The 16,822-nt window shown below is 40.9% G+C and overlaps 2 protein-coding genes across 3 annotated transcripts in view; both read right to left on the bottom strand.

The window, feature by feature from the left end:
• Positions 1-6,822: 6,822 nt before the first annotated feature.
• atp5pf (ATP synthase peripheral stalk subunit F6) lies at positions 6,823-9,407 on the bottom strand. The gene is made up of 4 exons (XM_070930734.1): positions 9,369-9,407; positions 8,471-8,640; positions 8,059-8,183; positions 6,823-6,922 (listed from the first exon to the last, which is right to left on the bottom strand). The coding sequence occupies exons 1-4, from the start codon at positions 9,393-9,395 to the stop codon at positions 6,894-6,896; spliced, it is 351 nt and encodes a 116-aa protein (XP_070786835.1). The 5' UTR covers positions 9,396-9,407; the 3' UTR covers positions 6,823-6,893.
• Positions 9,408-10,453: 1,046 nt separating this feature from the next.
• Positions 10,454-16,822, bottom strand: part of appa (amyloid beta (A4) precursor protein a) — a 31,448-nt gene continuing 25,079 nt past the window's right edge. For both annotated transcript variants that reach the window (XM_070930888.1, XM_070930889.1), the window contains 5 exons: positions 16,185-16,397; positions 16,008-16,061; positions 15,398-15,489; positions 13,630-13,776; positions 10,454-13,014 (listed from right to left, as the gene is read on the bottom strand). In XM_070930888.1, the coding sequence (XP_070786989.1) occupies positions 12,913-13,014; positions 13,630-13,776; positions 15,398-15,489; positions 16,008-16,061; positions 16,185-16,397 (608 nt within the window). In that variant the 3' untranslated portion in view covers positions 10,454-12,912. The remainder of the gene's footprint in view (positions 13,015-13,629; positions 13,777-15,397; positions 15,490-16,007; positions 16,062-16,184; positions 16,398-16,822) is intronic.

The raw sequence follows: 16,822 nt of genomic DNA, 5'->3' as shown, positions 1-16,822 counted from the left end.
CTGGCGTTGTTTTGAAGTTGTGGGTTCAATCCCCGAGTGACTCAGTGACTTTTTTGCCTCGGATAATCTTATGAATTCTGAGAATCTTTGGCTGAATTTTAAAGGCCAACACCCAAAATGACAAAATAAAAGCACAGAAACTGGGGGTTATGGGAAACAAACACTGGCTGAAATATATTTCTTATGCATTATAGTATTAAAAATGTGTGTGTGTGTGTGTGTGTGTGTGTGTGTGTTTTTTGCAAGACATTTGTAATATAGTAGCTTCACACTCCCCCCCACTTCCTTTTTGGCCTTCAGCCATTTTACCTGGAGGTGACAGGGATGAGCTCACATGCTACAAACATTTGGGTAAGTGCCATTTGATTTCAATCAATTTAAATGCATTAATAAATAAGATTAAATGTTCTTCTATTGACTTTTAAATTGTGTCAGTTTGCATACTGAACTAACCAGAAATTACATTTGACTAGGGCCAGATTATACACAAAGTTAAATCAACAAAATAAAGACTAATCTGGTCTAAAGAGAGGACAATTCTTTTGGCAGTTTTAGTTTGTGTTAACTTTCAAATCAGGAGAAATCTATTTAAAACTGAATTTGATTGACTTTTACTCAAATCTACAGGCAAAGTATTAACGAATCAGATGTCTGCTTATTATGTGCATTATGTTCTGTAACAAGTTGGACTAAAACATGCTAATTTAGCTAACAGATGAATATGAGCCCAGGGCCTCTGAGGCTAAGTGTGTTAGCTTTAGCCGGACAAGTGGGACTAAAACATGCTAATTTAGCTAACAGATGAATATGAGCCCAGGGCCTCTGAGGCTAAGTGTGTTAGCTTTAGCTGGACAAATGGTTAGTTCAGTATGCAAACTGACATCATTTACAAGTCAATGAAAGAACTCCACATTTAATCATATTTTTTATGTTTAAATTGATTGATCTCAAATGGCACTTGATCAAATGTTTGTAGCATGTGCTCCCATCCTTGTCACCTCCAGGTAAGATGGCCGACTGTCAAACAGGAAGTGAGAGAATCCAATTGCATTTATACAAGGGGGAACCCAGACTGTACCAAGTGGGTAGAGTACTGAGGGGGGTGTTTGGTTGGTTGTTTTCAGACTTGGTAAAATCCTACAAAAAGAAGCTACCCCCCCCCCCCCCCCCCCCCCCATTAACAACTTTTATTAAATGTTTGATCTGTGAATAAATATCTGAACTGCCTGCCACACTCAGTAATAAATCAAATGTTTCCTACGTTTCAACAGAATTTGGGTTGTGTATCGTTAATATCGCTGGTTCAGTTTGTCTGTCCAGAAAAAAACATCCAAACTTCCAACATGCTACAAACAAACAAAACCTCTGGAAAAACGAGACATGTGCACGATACAGAGGAAAATAAATAATAATAATATAAAAGCTCCTTCTGTTTTGATTTTAGTGTTTCCTGAGTCCTCTGCAGGAACAAGTGTTTACATACAAACCATCATAATTCATGTGATACATTATAGTCAACAAGTTTTCTGCACTAAAAGCCTCGATTTTCAAGAAAGAAAAAAATCTTTAGATTGATAGCAATGACAATAAACAGGAGTGTTACGGCATGAAATGAAAGGAAGTGGTGCACTTCACGATTAACAATATTTTAGTCTTTTAAAGTGGCAGTAGTCGGATTATTGTGTCACATTATTCCAAGATCGTTACTCAATCCTCACATTTTAGAAGCTGGAACAAGCAAAAGTTTGACATTTTTGCTTAAAAAAAAGACTAAAATGATTATACACAATCATCAAAATAGTGGTGAGAAGTCAACACAGGAGGCGGAAAGATCCCTGGAGGACTCAATTAACTTTAATTCAGTTGAATCCAACACCCAGAGTGGGGTGTCAAAACCGCTCAGAGATATATGCTACAGATGAAATACATGGTGGCTCAATGTGTTAGAACACTCACGAGTGATGTTGAGGTTGTGAGTTCGATCCCTGTTGGACTCTGTGAGTCTTAATAAAGATTCAAACTTATGATTTTTTAGGTTTCTGCAGATACTATGAGGACTTGTTGACTGTCCAAAGGATAAAGCAGAAGCAGTGAAGAGTGTCAGATGAAGTAGCTCAGGGTGTTAGGAGACTGACTACAATGCCTGAGGTTGTCAGTTCGAACCTTATGAAACTGGATGAATTTTAAAGCCCAACACCCAAAGTGAAGAAATAAAAGCGCCCGGAGAACAAGTTCAAATGCGAAGGGGACCTGGTGGCGTGGTGGGTTCGTCTGCGACCGCAAGATTGGAGCGGTGCAGTGTGGTTCGAATCCCGCCCGTGGCTGGTATCTGGAGCATCACTTCACGCATGCTGGTGAGCACGGGCGGTGGGTAAGGGAGGGGGCCGTGTCCCCTCCCGATGTTTCAAGAGATACAATCTGGGGGTTATGCAGTAAAGAAGAAATATTTTAGTGAAAGGGTTCATGTTTTTAGACAATATGCCTTATATTATAATTATAATATTTGCGACTTTAGTCATGCATCATGACTACTAACGCACTACAGTCATGATGCATGACTACTAACGCACTACAGTCATGATGCATGACTTTAGTCATGCATCATGACTACTAACGCACTACAGTCATGATGCATGACTTTAGTCATGCATCATGACTACTAACGCACTACAGTCATGATGCATGACTTTAGTCATGCATCATGACTACTAACGCACTACAGTCATGATGCATGACTTTAGTCATGCATCATGACTACTAACGCACTACAGTCATGATGCATGACTTTAGTCATGCATCATGACTACTAACGCACTACAGTCATGATGCATGACTTTAGTCATGCATCATGACTACTAACGCACTACAGTCATGATGCATGACTTTAGTCATGCATCATGACTACTAACGCACTACAGTCATGATGCATGACTTTAGTCATGCATCATGACTACTAACGCACTACAGTCATGATGCATGACTTTAGTCATGCATCATGACTACTAACGCACTACAGTCATGATGCATGACTAAGACACTATAGTCATGATGAAGCTTAGTACCTCTCATGGCAGTAGCTTTTTTTATTTCATAGACACTTTAGTCATTCAGTTATTCTCTCAGACCTTATTTTCAGAGGGATTTCACATGATAATTAATTTCTCAATGCATTATACTGATACACTAGTTTGAGACCCCCCCCCCCCCCCCCCACTTCCTTTTTGGCTTGGAGGTGACAAGGATGGGAGCACATGCTTCAAACATTTGTGCCATTTGATATCTATCAATTTTAATGTATAATCAAATAATTAAAGGTGTAGTTCTTTCATTTACTTGTAAATGGTGACACAAGTGGTCTAAAGAGGGGAGAAATCTTAGTTAACTTTGCAATTAAATCTGCTTTTTTGTAACAAGTGGGACTGCTATGTGTGTTAGCTTAATAAAATAACTACACATTCAATCTTATTTGCTTACATTTAAATTGACTGATCAAAGGGCACTCACTCAAATGTTTGTAGCATGTGCTCCTTGTCACCTCCGGGTAAGATGGCCGACTATCAAACAGGAAGTGAGAGAATCCAATTTGAGGTATACAAGGGGGAACCCAGACTGTACCAAGTGGGTGGACTGCAGAGGGGGTGTTTGGTCGGTTGTTGTCAGACTTGGTAAAATCCTCAATAAATAAACAGAAGTTTCAGATTTCAAATTGAAACGTTGACAGGTTCCACACGTCAGGCGTTTCCTATGTTTTCCTACGTTTTAGCTACTAGTGTATCATTATAATGCATTGAGAAATTAATTATCATGTGAAATCCCTCTGAAAATAAGGTCTGAGAGAATAACTAAAGTGTCTCAGTCTATGAAATAAAAAAAGGTACTGCTCTCTCGTCAATCATAAAGCCAAGGCTTTATGATTGACGCTTGTGTGGGACTGAAGTGTCAGTCATGATGCATATATATATGTGTATATATGAGTTCTGTGGGGAGGAGACAGGGGATCCTCGAGGTGAAGTTCGGCGTGAGGAGGCACGTGGGACATTATTTCATCTTCAAACAAACTGAGGAAGGGGGGGGGGGGGCGGGGGGAGGAAGAGAAATTGAATAAACTCAACAGGCTGAATTAAGTTGAAAGCAAGAGAGAAAGTGAGGAGGAAACAAGGAGAGAAATGAGGGGAGGGAGGAAGGACGTGGGTCTCACCTTAGCAGCATGACAAGGTCGGCGTCACCTGACAGCCTGGCCAATCCTGAGCCTCCGTCCGTGCGGATTTTCTATTTTCATTTCTTCCCCCCCTTCTGGTTTCAGAGGAAGAGTTTTGTTATTATGTGCCATACATGCTAGCTAAGAGGCCTGTAATCCATCTAAACAACATGTGACTGGGTAATGGAGCAGTTAAAGTAGTCCAGTTGACAACAAACATGTCCTGTTAAAGTGTGTGTGTCTCACCAGTCGTCGTGGGCTGACCTCCCTGGCACTGTGGCTGCGTTGGCGGGTAGTCAGGAGGATTGAAGGTGGCAGTTATGGTCCATGAAGAAAGGCTGCATATGTATACGCGGACACACACACACACACACACACACACACAACAGTACACATTTCTTTATTTCTGCATTCTTCGACAGTAAATTTCAAGTACTTCTACACACATTTACACTATACATACACACATACACAGATATACATAAATAAATGCTTAAATAACAACTGAAATAAATAAATAAATATTCAAAATATTCATTTCAACTGCATTTGTGTCTCCATGGTAATGATGTTGGTGGCACTAAACTTTTAAAGTTACGTCTTTTATTTGTGTATTTATTTCAGCATTTATTTACGTACTTATCGATGAATTAAGTCCTCCACGTGGGAAATGCTGGCACTAACATGGTAATGATATTCTATCTTCTTAATTTTTGCTGAAAATGCTGTGTCTATCTGATGTCAGATGGGCACGGATGTCCTTATATGGTATCTCTGCTCCAGACACGGACGAGATGAACGTTAGGTTTATAGTCACAAGAAAAGGCAGAAAAGTCTCTTTCTTAGTGCGAGATCGGGTCCTACAGCTGGTTCACCTTCTCCCCGTAATCCAACAGAAAACCTGTTCTGACCTGGATCATGCTCCAGTCTTTTTATTAATGCTCCCTTATCGCTTAATCGTCTGACACGGAGAGATGCCAGTGCACACTTTGCATGGGAATGTTCCTCTCACATCGGATTTGTGGCAGAATACAAACACATGCGGGTGGCGTTTTCATTATAACAAACAACCCCGACTTGACAGACACTTAAAGTAACATATAAAACATATATTAACCCTCTGTGTGAACAGGATCATGCAAACAGCGACCTCCTGCGGCCACTCGGGGGCGCCAGCGAGAGAGCAGTACCTTTTTTTATTTCAGACTGAGACACTTCAGTTATTCTCTCGGACCTTATTTTCAGAGGGATTTCACATGGTAATTAATTTCTCAATGCATTATAATGATACACTAGTAGCCATGTAGAACTGCACTTCCTGTTTGACTGTTTAAAATTAGCTGGAACATTAAAGTGCTGAACACAATGCATCAATAATCATAATACTCTGAAATAGGCCATTCTGCATAATGAGTACTTTAATGCTTTTAAGTTATTGAGGGGAAAGCTTAGTCAATGGCCTAATAGTTATAATAGTCCTTATTAATAGAATAAGGTATTAATAAGTGCTTTATAATGACTAATAAAGATCCAATATGCATGCTAATTAGCAACAAATTAATGGAGAATATTTGTACCTTAATATTAAGTACTACTTCATACTTCTACTCCACTACATTTATTATTACTACATTTATTTATTAAAAAAATATAAATCAACATGATGTATTATATAAAATTATATTGATCTACAGCAGTGAATTAAGTAATTAAAATTAACAGGAACTTTCAAGTGATGACTGTTAACTATTGCCTTAATCCTAAAACTAATCTAACACATCACATACATGCTGAAAGGCTCTTCTGTACTCCCACAGAGGGGAATACTGAAGCTCAGCAAGCAAGACTATACATTAATCTTTCAAGTGCATTTCCTGTTGACAGGCATGTGGCATCAGACAGGTTGACAGGCAGCTTTAGCTTTGTGCACAAGGGCAAGACTTCAGTCCCCAAACTACAGTTCAATATTTAAGTGAACGCTATAAATAAAATGCTTTAACTGCCACAGGTCTCAATACAATGTGGACTAAGTGGGACTTGACCCTGCATCTTACACAGTGGTCCAGCACTGGGCCCTTTAACGATATCTCTAGAATAAGTTCTCTTGTTATAAAATACATGGTAAGATAAGGGGCTTTTAACCAGAAAATCAAAGGCCTTCACTCAAATTCACATGTACTCTGGATGCAGCCTAGCTGCAAACTCGACTGCACAATCTCTAAAACTTAAGGCATCAGGTCAGATGGAAAGTTACCCTTTCTGACGCTATTCTGGGTTTCAAATATTCATCCTGGAGAGGCTTAAATGCATCTCTGACCTTGTCATAGTACAGCACTCTCAAGACCAATTCGAAACGACAGCCAATTTCCATCTAGGTCAGCCAACATTTGACGTCATCTATGAATTTCATATGTCTGCATAGAAATTACGACCAGTTCTAATGCAAATTCAGCTGAGTTCATCATGAGTTCTCCGAATGCCATAAATCAAGCTAAATAAAGATCTGCAAAGACATACATATGGGTATATTTATTAGAGCTTTGAAAACAACATTTAATTATCATTAATTAATGACTGTGTGGTAACCATCAGAAACAGCTTAATGGAGGACAAGTGCATCATGGTTCAATCCACTATCTTTTTATTAAATATAACATATTGGTGACATGAAGGAGACATACAACTTGGACAGCATTCACTTGGCTCCTTCATCAAGCTTGGGCTCTGGAAAAAAAAACAGAACTATTAGTGATAGTTGAGGGTTAGGGTTGAAACGGTACATTCTGCAGCTGTACAACACATTACAATATTTGAAACCTAGACTAGAACAAAGCCTATGTAGCAACCAGCTAGTTGTAGCTTCATCAAAAATGCCAAAAAAATGAAGCACAGAAATAAAAGCATCCTGAACCAATTTCAAAACAGAATGAGAAAATCATCTTGCTTTGATCAGTGTCGCTATATATAGACACAGACTAAGCCTCAAATCACAGTGCATCTCTCCAGTGGCAAAAGAATAAATATTTATGAAGGGGAACTAAATTGTGTGAAAGCAAAGACGCACTTCTTTTAAAAGAAAAAAAAAAAGTTGATGCATTTTCTTTGAACAATTTAAGTCACACAATCTGGGTTTAGGCATTTGCGTCTATCAGCTTGGATTAAGACAATTAAGAAATACACTGTCTGGGTCACTTTGTCCTTCAAAAGCTCCTCTGTAAATCAGCCATGGTCAACGTTCAGTGTTTCCCACAGGTTGAGAATTTACTTGTGGCGGTGGTGGTACTTCGCGGTTGTGTTCCTGATTAACTAACAGGGCAGGAACAACGCACTGACTAACATGCACACTGAAGGCACATTGTAGCGGGGCTCAAGTACTTTGACCACATGCATAAATTCTGTATTCTCTATGACTGAGTACAGTCTCATATCTGCAGCGATAAACACTCCTGCAGCATTAGTTAGTTATTAGTGGTTTTGTCACGTTCCGTTAATCGACTCATTCAGGTGATGCTGTCGTATATGTCATGTTTGAAGTGTTTCTACAGATTGTCATTCATTGTCTGTTTTTGATATAACTAACCGGGAAACAGTTCCTACTATTGGTACAGCTGATAGACCAGAACTGCTGGCCTGTGTAAATTATCGGGGGAAAAAAAAAAAAAAAAGGTTTTCGGATTTTATCCACCTGGCCAGGCTCATTAGATCAAATCAAACGAGGTAAATAAAGCCTGTCTAAATTGAGCAGTAATTCTGATTTAGTCCAACCACTTAAAACAACACATTGACTGACTTTAATAGGAAACAAAAAACCACTGACAGTACACACAATATAAAGACAACCAATATTAACCCAAACTAACCTGAGAATTTGTAATCAGGGAACTTTGTGAGGTCTCCTCCTCCATATAGCCTCTGTAGTTTGGTCACCTCCTCAGACAGGTTCTTCTGGTAAGCAGGTCCTGCGTCCACAATGCCACCTGAAGTCCTGGAAGAGCAAAGGCATCAGATAATGTTCTAGATGAGTGTGACAGCAATGAGTGAAGGATATGCCATTTGAACACAACATAAACTAAATTAAACAGAGTGCTAAAGAAGTCAAAAAGTAGCCTTTATCAATTCTCTAGGCCATTTAAAGTTAATATTTCACCAGTGACTGAACTCTGAGCTGGAAGCCTACTTTGTGAACCTAGTCTAATGATCTGAAATCTAAACATTATGCCTGGACAAAGAAGTGACATTTCATGTAGGACAGGAGTTGTTTTATCAACTGACTTGCTCTTGGTGTTGTAGTCGCGGATCTTGTCCAGGAACAGTTTCTGGACGGGGTCAAGCTCCTTGGCCCGGTTGAAGAGGACAGCAGACATGCCGATGTTCCGGCGCAGGGTCAGGCTCACAGTGGAGCGCAGCATGGAGGACAGCTGGAATAACCGGTGCAGTGCCATCTGGAAAAGAAAAAAGCCATGGGTTATGATATCAGCACATCATATTAGTAGGAAATGTATTGCTGTATTAAATGTTAAATGAACCTTGAAGGACTCCGTCACCTACTAAACTTACAATAACGTTATCATACATGTGGATGTGCTGCTGGTTAGCTGGGACAAATTGACGTTAGCGCTAGCTAGATATAAAGTTAGCATAAATGACATTAGGAGGAAATATCTGCCAAAGTAAAACTAGATTAATGAAAACACATACATCCTATATTAAATGTTTCATACTTGTTATTTACTGAACCTTGAAGGACTCCGTCTCCTACTAAACTCACATCATATAGTGGACGTGTTTCTGGTTAGCTGGGGCAAATTGACGCTAGCGCTAGCTAGATTTAACATTAGCATACATTACATTAGATGGAAATGTTTATTAATGTCAAACAACATCCTGTATTAAATGGTAAATGTTCTATCATGCATATGTATTGAACCTCGAAAGACTCCGTCACCTATTAAACTATCATAAGAGGACGTGCTGCTAGTTAGCGTTTGCGCTAGCTAGATTTAACGTAAGGCCTTCTAACAGTGTCCTCTGTCGTCTGTTGTGCTACAATAAGCCACAAAAACGTTACACTCACTAAAGAACTTAAAATACATTTATCTGTATGCACAGCAATGACAGACAAGCTAAAGTTAAATGTTTGATAGCATCTCTTTGAAAACTCCGTACTCACCTTGGATCGACACACAACAAGGTTCATCTGAGCAGAGCCGCGGTGGATTGTGGGAGTACTTAGGCGTTAGCGGACGTCAAAATGGTGGCTCTCTTTGCGCAGCGCTGCGCATATTTAGGTTGACCTTACATGACATCAAATTATTCCGAACCGACCAGTGTTTTTGTCATTGTATGTGGCTGTTAGCCTTGTGTCATACATACACTGGAGCATAGATCTTTTCTTTACCGTATTTTATTTTTCACTTTGAATTACACTGTCATTGTAACTTTCATGGACAGTTTCCTTTTATTGTATGTCATTTCACTGAAATTCAGTTTAGGATTTGCACGGTCATGGTCACGTGGAAATAAAAGGCACAAGTAGCTTTATAAGTGTAGCTAAACATTCTCACTGGTATACGAACTTGTGTTTTCCTATACACCACTGTTAATTTAGTTCCCCCATAATGTCCAGGTTTTATCACGCTTGTGGATGTGGTCAAGCTGGTATATCTACCTGTGTGCAATAGAGTATAATTCCTTTATCCATTCTGTGAACTTGTAAATGTGTAAATTTGTAAACTTGTAAATTAGTTGTTTCTTTATGATTATTATAGTTTTTATAACTGTCTTTATTGTTTTTATTTATTATATTTAGATTTTTCTTACTTATATTTCTTGCTATTGCACTATCCCGTTTGCTGCTGTAACATTGCAAATTTCCCCGCTGAGGGATTAATAAAGGATTATCTTATTTAATGGCTTCAGTTTAATGCAAAATAATTCAACCTTTAACACGATGACCTGGGTTCATCTGTATCAGTAAGCCCTCTGATGTGTCCTTGAGCAACACAATGAATCCCTGTCAGCTCCAGTCTACGGTTTTCTACCCGAGACTGACCTCTGACCTCCTTACATGAAGGGAAGAAAAAGAAAATGCCGCTTCAGTCTCAGATTTCACATTATTATTATTATTATCATCATTATTATTTATTTTTATAATTATTATTAACACCATACATAGACACAAATATTAGAATAAAACAGGATGCAGGAAACCAGGTGTGCATTAAACACCATAAACAAACACAAAGACAAAGCCTCTGTATGTACATTCAAAACTTTATTATGGAATACAGTGTAGAAAGCGTTTTTCCAGTCAATGCAAATGGCCTGCACAATATTACACAGTGGAAAACAAAACCAATATATAATCCACAGAAAAAAGATAGAAAGAAAATCCTGCTTCCTCTTCTACTCTACTGCCCTCTGTTGGGCTTCTAATGAGCACCCTCTGAAAACCAAGGACCCACCCCACTGCAGCCTCCATATGTACATTTCATTCACTGTTTCTTACCAGCTCTTACTCGCCACTCGCTTTAATAACAGAGTGAGAGGTCACACTGCTTTTCTTTCGGTGTAACATTGATGGTGACAAACCTTTAACATGAGCTGGCGGTATGATGATGAACTGGGGATGCTGTTAGCTTGAATTTCCCTCTGACTAGTGTTTGATTGCTGCTTCCACATCCCCCGCCCCCCCCCGACTCGCTCTCAGCTCTCTCGATGGTGAACGCCTATCATCTATATACAGACTACAGTGCTCTGCCTCTGAGGAGTCAAGTGTGCGTTGATGGCAGAGAGGTGAGCAGCATGCCTGAGGGGAGAGGATGGAGGGAGGGGAAGGGAGGTGCTGGAGGGGGTGGGGGGAGTGAAAATCCATTACATATACAGACTGCTTGCCTGGCTGGCTATCCATCCGGAACTGCAAGTCATTTCCTCTCTACCTCGCCCTCCTTCCTCCTCCTCCTCCTCCTCTCAGCACTCCACCTGTTCTATCAGCAGACACAAAATGATTACAAAACCAAATGAGAGACGGCGTCGGCTTACAACTGGACGAAACACCAGACTGAAAATGACAAAACACACACACGCAGAGATAATCCTAACCCATCCCCCATGTCGGATTCCTCCTATTTTTCCGTCCCTCTTCCCGCTCCCTGTAACCTTCACACCCACAACATGCCCTTTCCAAAAAACACAGTCACATGAATTGAACAAAAAAAAAAAATCAAAAATCAAAAGGGGGTGATTTCTGAGAGCCCCTACGCATAAGGATTTTTAACACAATATATTTCCGTGAATGAGAATAATATACAAACAGAGATGAAGCCAGCCCCCCTCCTGTAGCTTCAGGAACGTAGCATGGTTTAAAAAAAAAAGAAAAAAAAAGAAATGAGGAACACACTTAAATTCCAAAATCACAGATCTCTTTTAAATGTGTATTTTACATGATATCAAAGCAGACCCCTTTCATCTAGATTTATATATATTTTTCATCATTGTTTGAAGTCACGTGATCACGAGAAGATACTAAATGTACAATCTTGCTAGAATGACAATCTATACGTGAGAAAGGATCTCAAGAGAGAGCAGCGTTAAGACCTTTTTTTTTGTTTTTTGTTTTTCCAAATCCTGTTGTCATTGTTGTCATGCACTACATAGGAACAGCTAAGACTTCAGCATTACTTCAGTAACATTACACGCAATTTAAAAAAAGGACTTTACATCGGTTTGATTCTTTTTTTTGTCTCCGTTTTCATTTCTTTTTTGAAAAACAAAACTGGAAAACGAAAGAGAAAAAACTTGAAAATAAAAACAGCTCATTCAGAATACATAATTACTACTGTCGTTGTCAACATATTCATTATCATCAGCATCTCCAAATATCCTTAAGAGCCTTGTGTGACTTAGCACAGCCCAGCTGTCGTAAGAATGCGCAAAGAAAAGAGGATGGAGGGAGGGGGGGATGGGTGGAGGAGGAGGGGAGGGAGAGGAGGCTCACTTATACTCCAGTGTAGACTGTAGTGAGTGCAGTAGTGGTGCAGTTAGTGGGGAAACACTGGGCTTCATTTATAAAAATCATGTTGCTTGATTTAAGCCTATATTTCATGATATAATTATTACAAAGAAGATGATGGAAACCAATGAATATGCTATGTTGATTTGAAATGAATGATGATTTTGATGCAACCGATTGTTTAAAATGAGACCCAGGTCAGCGTGCGCCTAATATCCTACTGATCAGGTCAGATTTGCCTACACACCATCCCAAGCTAAAAATACCCCAACTGTACACTGGCCCTGAATCAGTGTGGCGCTTCTTTTCCCCCAAAGAGTGGGTTTGTTTCGATGCACAGGGCGGGGGGGCCTTTTTCCCCCATACATCAGCAGGCCCAGACGGAGCGACACACGAAAACGCCTTTCTTTAATTAAAAGGCGTCTTGCTCCGATAAAGTGGACAAACTTGGTGCAAACTGGCTTGGCCGCAGCGTCCGCCCAGGCACAAATGAAAAGAAAAAAAGCCTGGCTACAGTCGCCCTGTATGCTCATAACTGACTATTTCAGTCACGCAATGATGTAAGCCACACTGCCTTTCAGAGACGTGGGACTAGTCGGGGTGGGAGGAGGAGGGGGAGGGGAAGTGCTTGATGTGTGGGAGGAGATGTGTGCGTGTGTGTGTGTGTGTGTGTGTGTATGTATGTGTACAAGTGACATTCTCTTCAGTTCTGCATCTGCTCAAAGAACTTGTAGGTTGGGTTCTCGTAACCGTTCTGCTGCATCTTAGACAGGTGGCGCTCCTCGGGGGTGACGGCAGCGTCCACCTGGAGGGGAGCCAGACAGAGTGGGGGAGGTTACACACACACACATTTACATGATGTGTAAAAATGTAAAGACAATCTACATTTTAAGACCTTTTTAAGAGTAATTGTCAAAAATAAGAAAACAAGGCTGCAACAACTACTGTATTTTTTTTAATTAAACAGCTAATGAAAGTTCTGGAATGATAAATGAGGATAATAGAAAAAGGAAAGCAGGAAATTAATTGGTAATGGGCATTAATCCAATTATATTTAGTGAGCAGATATAATTAAAACATGTTTTTTTTGCAGTGTACAGTACCAGTAAGGCTTTTTCAGACTTTAACAACACATGTATACTCTGATACATACATCTATACATATGCAAATTCAAGTGCTATACTATAACACAGCTTGCTCTCACACGTGAATACATGTGCACAGCATCACCCCCGCACACCAGACTGGCTGCTGTATAGAACAGCTTGTACACAGCGCACACACACACACACACACACACACACACACACACACACACACACACACACACACACACACACACACACACACACACACACACACACACACACACACACCACACACACAAACAAACAAACACACAGGTCAGCTGTTTCTCACCTCGATGACTCCATGGTGGATGGAGGTGTACTGCTTCTTCCTCAGCATCACCAAGGTGATGACGATCACAGTTGCTATGACGACGCCTCCAACCATCAGGCCAATGATGGCACCCTTGTTAGAGCCCACGTCCTCTGCAAAGAAGACCTGCGGGAGTTGGAAGGCCACAGAGAGGTCAGGTGACTTGTCAGTCACATGTCAAAAGCCAATCACAGCCAGGAGGAGGACTTTAATACAGTGAGTGTAGAAATGCTGTCTTTAAGTACACCAAGGCCTTTTCTTTCATTGTGTACCATGGAAATTATGTGTTAGCAGTGTCACAAGCACACAATGAGTGACGAGTGTAGTTTTTGTTTTCTTAGTTTACAAATAGTTTGCATGTCACTTCCCAGGGATCCAATCCAATACTACCTTTGTTGGAAGTGTTGGAATATCACTTAAGGAGGAGAATACAAGTGACATTCAGAGTTACAGCCCATTTTTTTCTGTTCCTTTCCAGTTTTCTTTTACTCCAACCGTTTTTCAGTGCATGCTGCTTGTCATTACAGTTCAAGTAGTGTCATTATAGAGTCAAATTTAGCTTGAAAATAACTGCTGTGCTGCTGGCGAACACATGGTAACCCATAAGAGCCCGTGGACATTACAATGGCTGAGGGATCTTTTCCTGGTGGAGACCTTCAGTTCTTCATGTGGCTGTCAGGTGATTTACAGAAAGCAGAGCACAACATAAAGCAACCCTGATGCAGTATGACTCAGCTCCACACACAACACGATACTAAAAGACACATGGTTAAAAAAATGTCACAAAACCAAATGAAGACTTCAGCTTCTCTGTTGCGGATTATGCTGCTCTGTGGAACTCATTCTTCATGCCAAACAAAAACAAATAGAAGCAAATGGCGTCTTCTGAGGGGAAGAAAACAGCCCCTGATATCTCTACCTACGCCGACACCAGCAGGGATAACGGTAACCCAAACTTCAAAAACACCACTAAACTGCACCACTAATCTAACAGAAACACATCTTGACATCTCAGCACTGCTGCCCCGGCTTGTGTCAAACACTGCAAACTGAGTGCAGACTCAGGCTGGTGAGCCTCCTCCAGAATAATCCTGCGGAACGCTGATTGGGGTTACGGTGAATATCAAATTAAGGAGCTACGTTAAGGAGACAGCCCGACACACTGGCTGCTCATTGTGAATGCAAGAAATGTGATATGAAATAAAATGTAGGGATTAAGAGATTAAAGCCTTTAGGTGAGAGGAATAAGGTACGCGGATTTGGATTTGATTGAGGATGGATTGAGGGTTTTGTGCTGGTATTACAATATTGGATGAGATTAATGAATGAATGCAGAACTGGGTTAGAGCCTTAAAATGTTTAGTACAATAACCTGTGGCTGACCAGGAAAATACTTACAGCACAGAACTTAACTTTGATCAGAGGACGGGGGATTTTACAGAAGAGCAGACGAGCGTGACGCACGCATTATCACGGCCGTCTCCATGGACACCTGTCTCCATGGTGACAACCTTGGGAGTTTACCACGAGGACAAAGTGGAGACATGGACCTGACTATGTGTGTGTGTGGAGAAGAGAGGGCAGAGTGCAAGCTTGCATGTGTCAGTGAAGGCATCTTCGTGTGTGTGTTATTTCTCTGTTTATTAACCGGCCTGCATTTTTAATGAATCAGTGAATTTCAAATGAGGCTGCATATCTGCACTGCTTGTGTCAGAGTGAGCTGCTCTCTGTGTCTGTGTTTGTTTACCAGTTTCTGGTGGTGAACTTCATATTCAGTGCTCTGTCTGTCCTCCGTCTCCATCCGCAGCTCAGGAATAGCTTCCATCTTCATTCCAGTCACTGGCAAAGGGAAAGAGAAGTCCTATCTATTATGGATGGTGACACTCAGCCGCTTTCTCTTTTTCCCCTCACGCACACGCTTGCCGAGATCAAACTCACTCGCTCAAGCGGGGCGGACAGCAGAGTGTTGGGTGTAACAGCAGTATGAATTGAATATAACACATACATAGCGCTAGACGCCGCAGCTGCATCAGAAATCTCCTAACAACCACAGCTGGCGCCTTAATGGAGGTCAAGTGGAGTTGGCTGTGTGCAAATAATGGCTGAGAGAAGGAGATAGCGGAAAAATGCTGCTGAAGTCTCTGCTTCAAAACACTCTGGTGATGTATTTCAAGAGGAGACCTTACTTAATCTGAGCAGATATCTTTTGTCAGCCTGGAAGCTACTTCAACAAAAGCTAATCATTGTTTAAGTTAGCATGCAACTTTAGCCACAACAGCATAATACCTGCAGGCCTTAAACCCTATCCATCTGATTTTATAAAAACTTTAAATAGCTTTTTGAACAACAGCACCAACCTGGCCGTGTGGGAATGCCTCTGTCAAGATTGGGGCGAGAGTCTACTGGTTCAACTAGAGAGAAAGAGAGAGAGCAATTTCATTTTCATTTTGTAGCACAAAAACAGAAAAAGATAGGCATTTATTGGCGTCATTCTATCAACTTTGAAGTATCCAAAATGCAATAGTAGTAAGTACCCTGGTTCTCAGTGTTGGGCTGGTTGAAGCTCTCGGGGTGGACGAAGCCGATGCCCCCCAGGCCCAGTGTGTCCTCCTGAGGCAACAGGTCGGTCTGGCCGTCTCCCAGCTCCTGGTCGGGTATCAGGGCGTCGTTGCCGTAGCTCATCCTCACGTCCGTCTGCAGGTTGGCCAGCTGCTGGGCCATCTCCGCCTGCTCCCTCTGCAGAAGCTCTGGATGGACATGAAGAGGAGGCAGTGAGGAAGGAGACGAGAGGAAGGTAGGACACTTCACTTCATTTATCCAACCATCATCAAACATCTTGAACATCTTATTGTTTTCAGTTAGTTTCAAGGGACAATTGAATCTTTAGAGTTGCCAATGTGTTTATATTTCTGCCTAAAGACAATATTACATCCCACGCAATGACCCACAAATGTTTCTCAGAAGGGACAGCCTCCAGGAAATGTTGTTTAAGCTCACTTTTTTTTTTTAGATCTGGTGCCTAGCAATGACCGAACGCTTTTCTTCTGTGTATGTTTGTTCCTGTGTGTGTGTGTGTGTGTGTGTTTTGCCGGGCAGCACAGACTGTGACAGTCTCCGAGACAGAGACACAGATGGCTGCGTGACGCACTCAACTCCAATAAACTCAAAAAAC

Source organism: Enoplosus armatus, chromosome 24, assembly GCF_043641665.1.
Source record: "Enoplosus armatus isolate fEnoArm2 chromosome 24, fEnoArm2.hap1, whole genome shotgun sequence".
Classification (NCBI taxonomy): domain Eukaryota; kingdom Metazoa; phylum Chordata; class Actinopteri; order Centrarchiformes; family Enoplosidae; genus Enoplosus; species Enoplosus armatus.
Note: the sequence above shows the minus strand (reverse complement) of the source record. Positions and strands in the feature narration are given on the sequence as shown.

What these genes read in the sequence shown, in the direction of transcription:
- atp5pf (XM_070930734.1), bottom strand. Translation starts at nt 9,395, where the DNA reads ATGAACCTTGTTGTGTGTCGATCCAAG. An exon ending in TTGTTGTGTGTCGATCCAAG is followed by an intron (nt 8,641 to 9,368) that starts GTGAGTACGGAG and finishes TTTCTTTTCCAG; the next exon opens with ATGGCACTGCACCGGTTATT. An exon ending in GACTACAACACCAAGAGCAA is followed by an intron (nt 8,184 to 8,470) that starts GTCAGTTGATAA and finishes TTGCTCTTCCAG; the next exon opens with GACTTCAGGTGGCATTGTGG.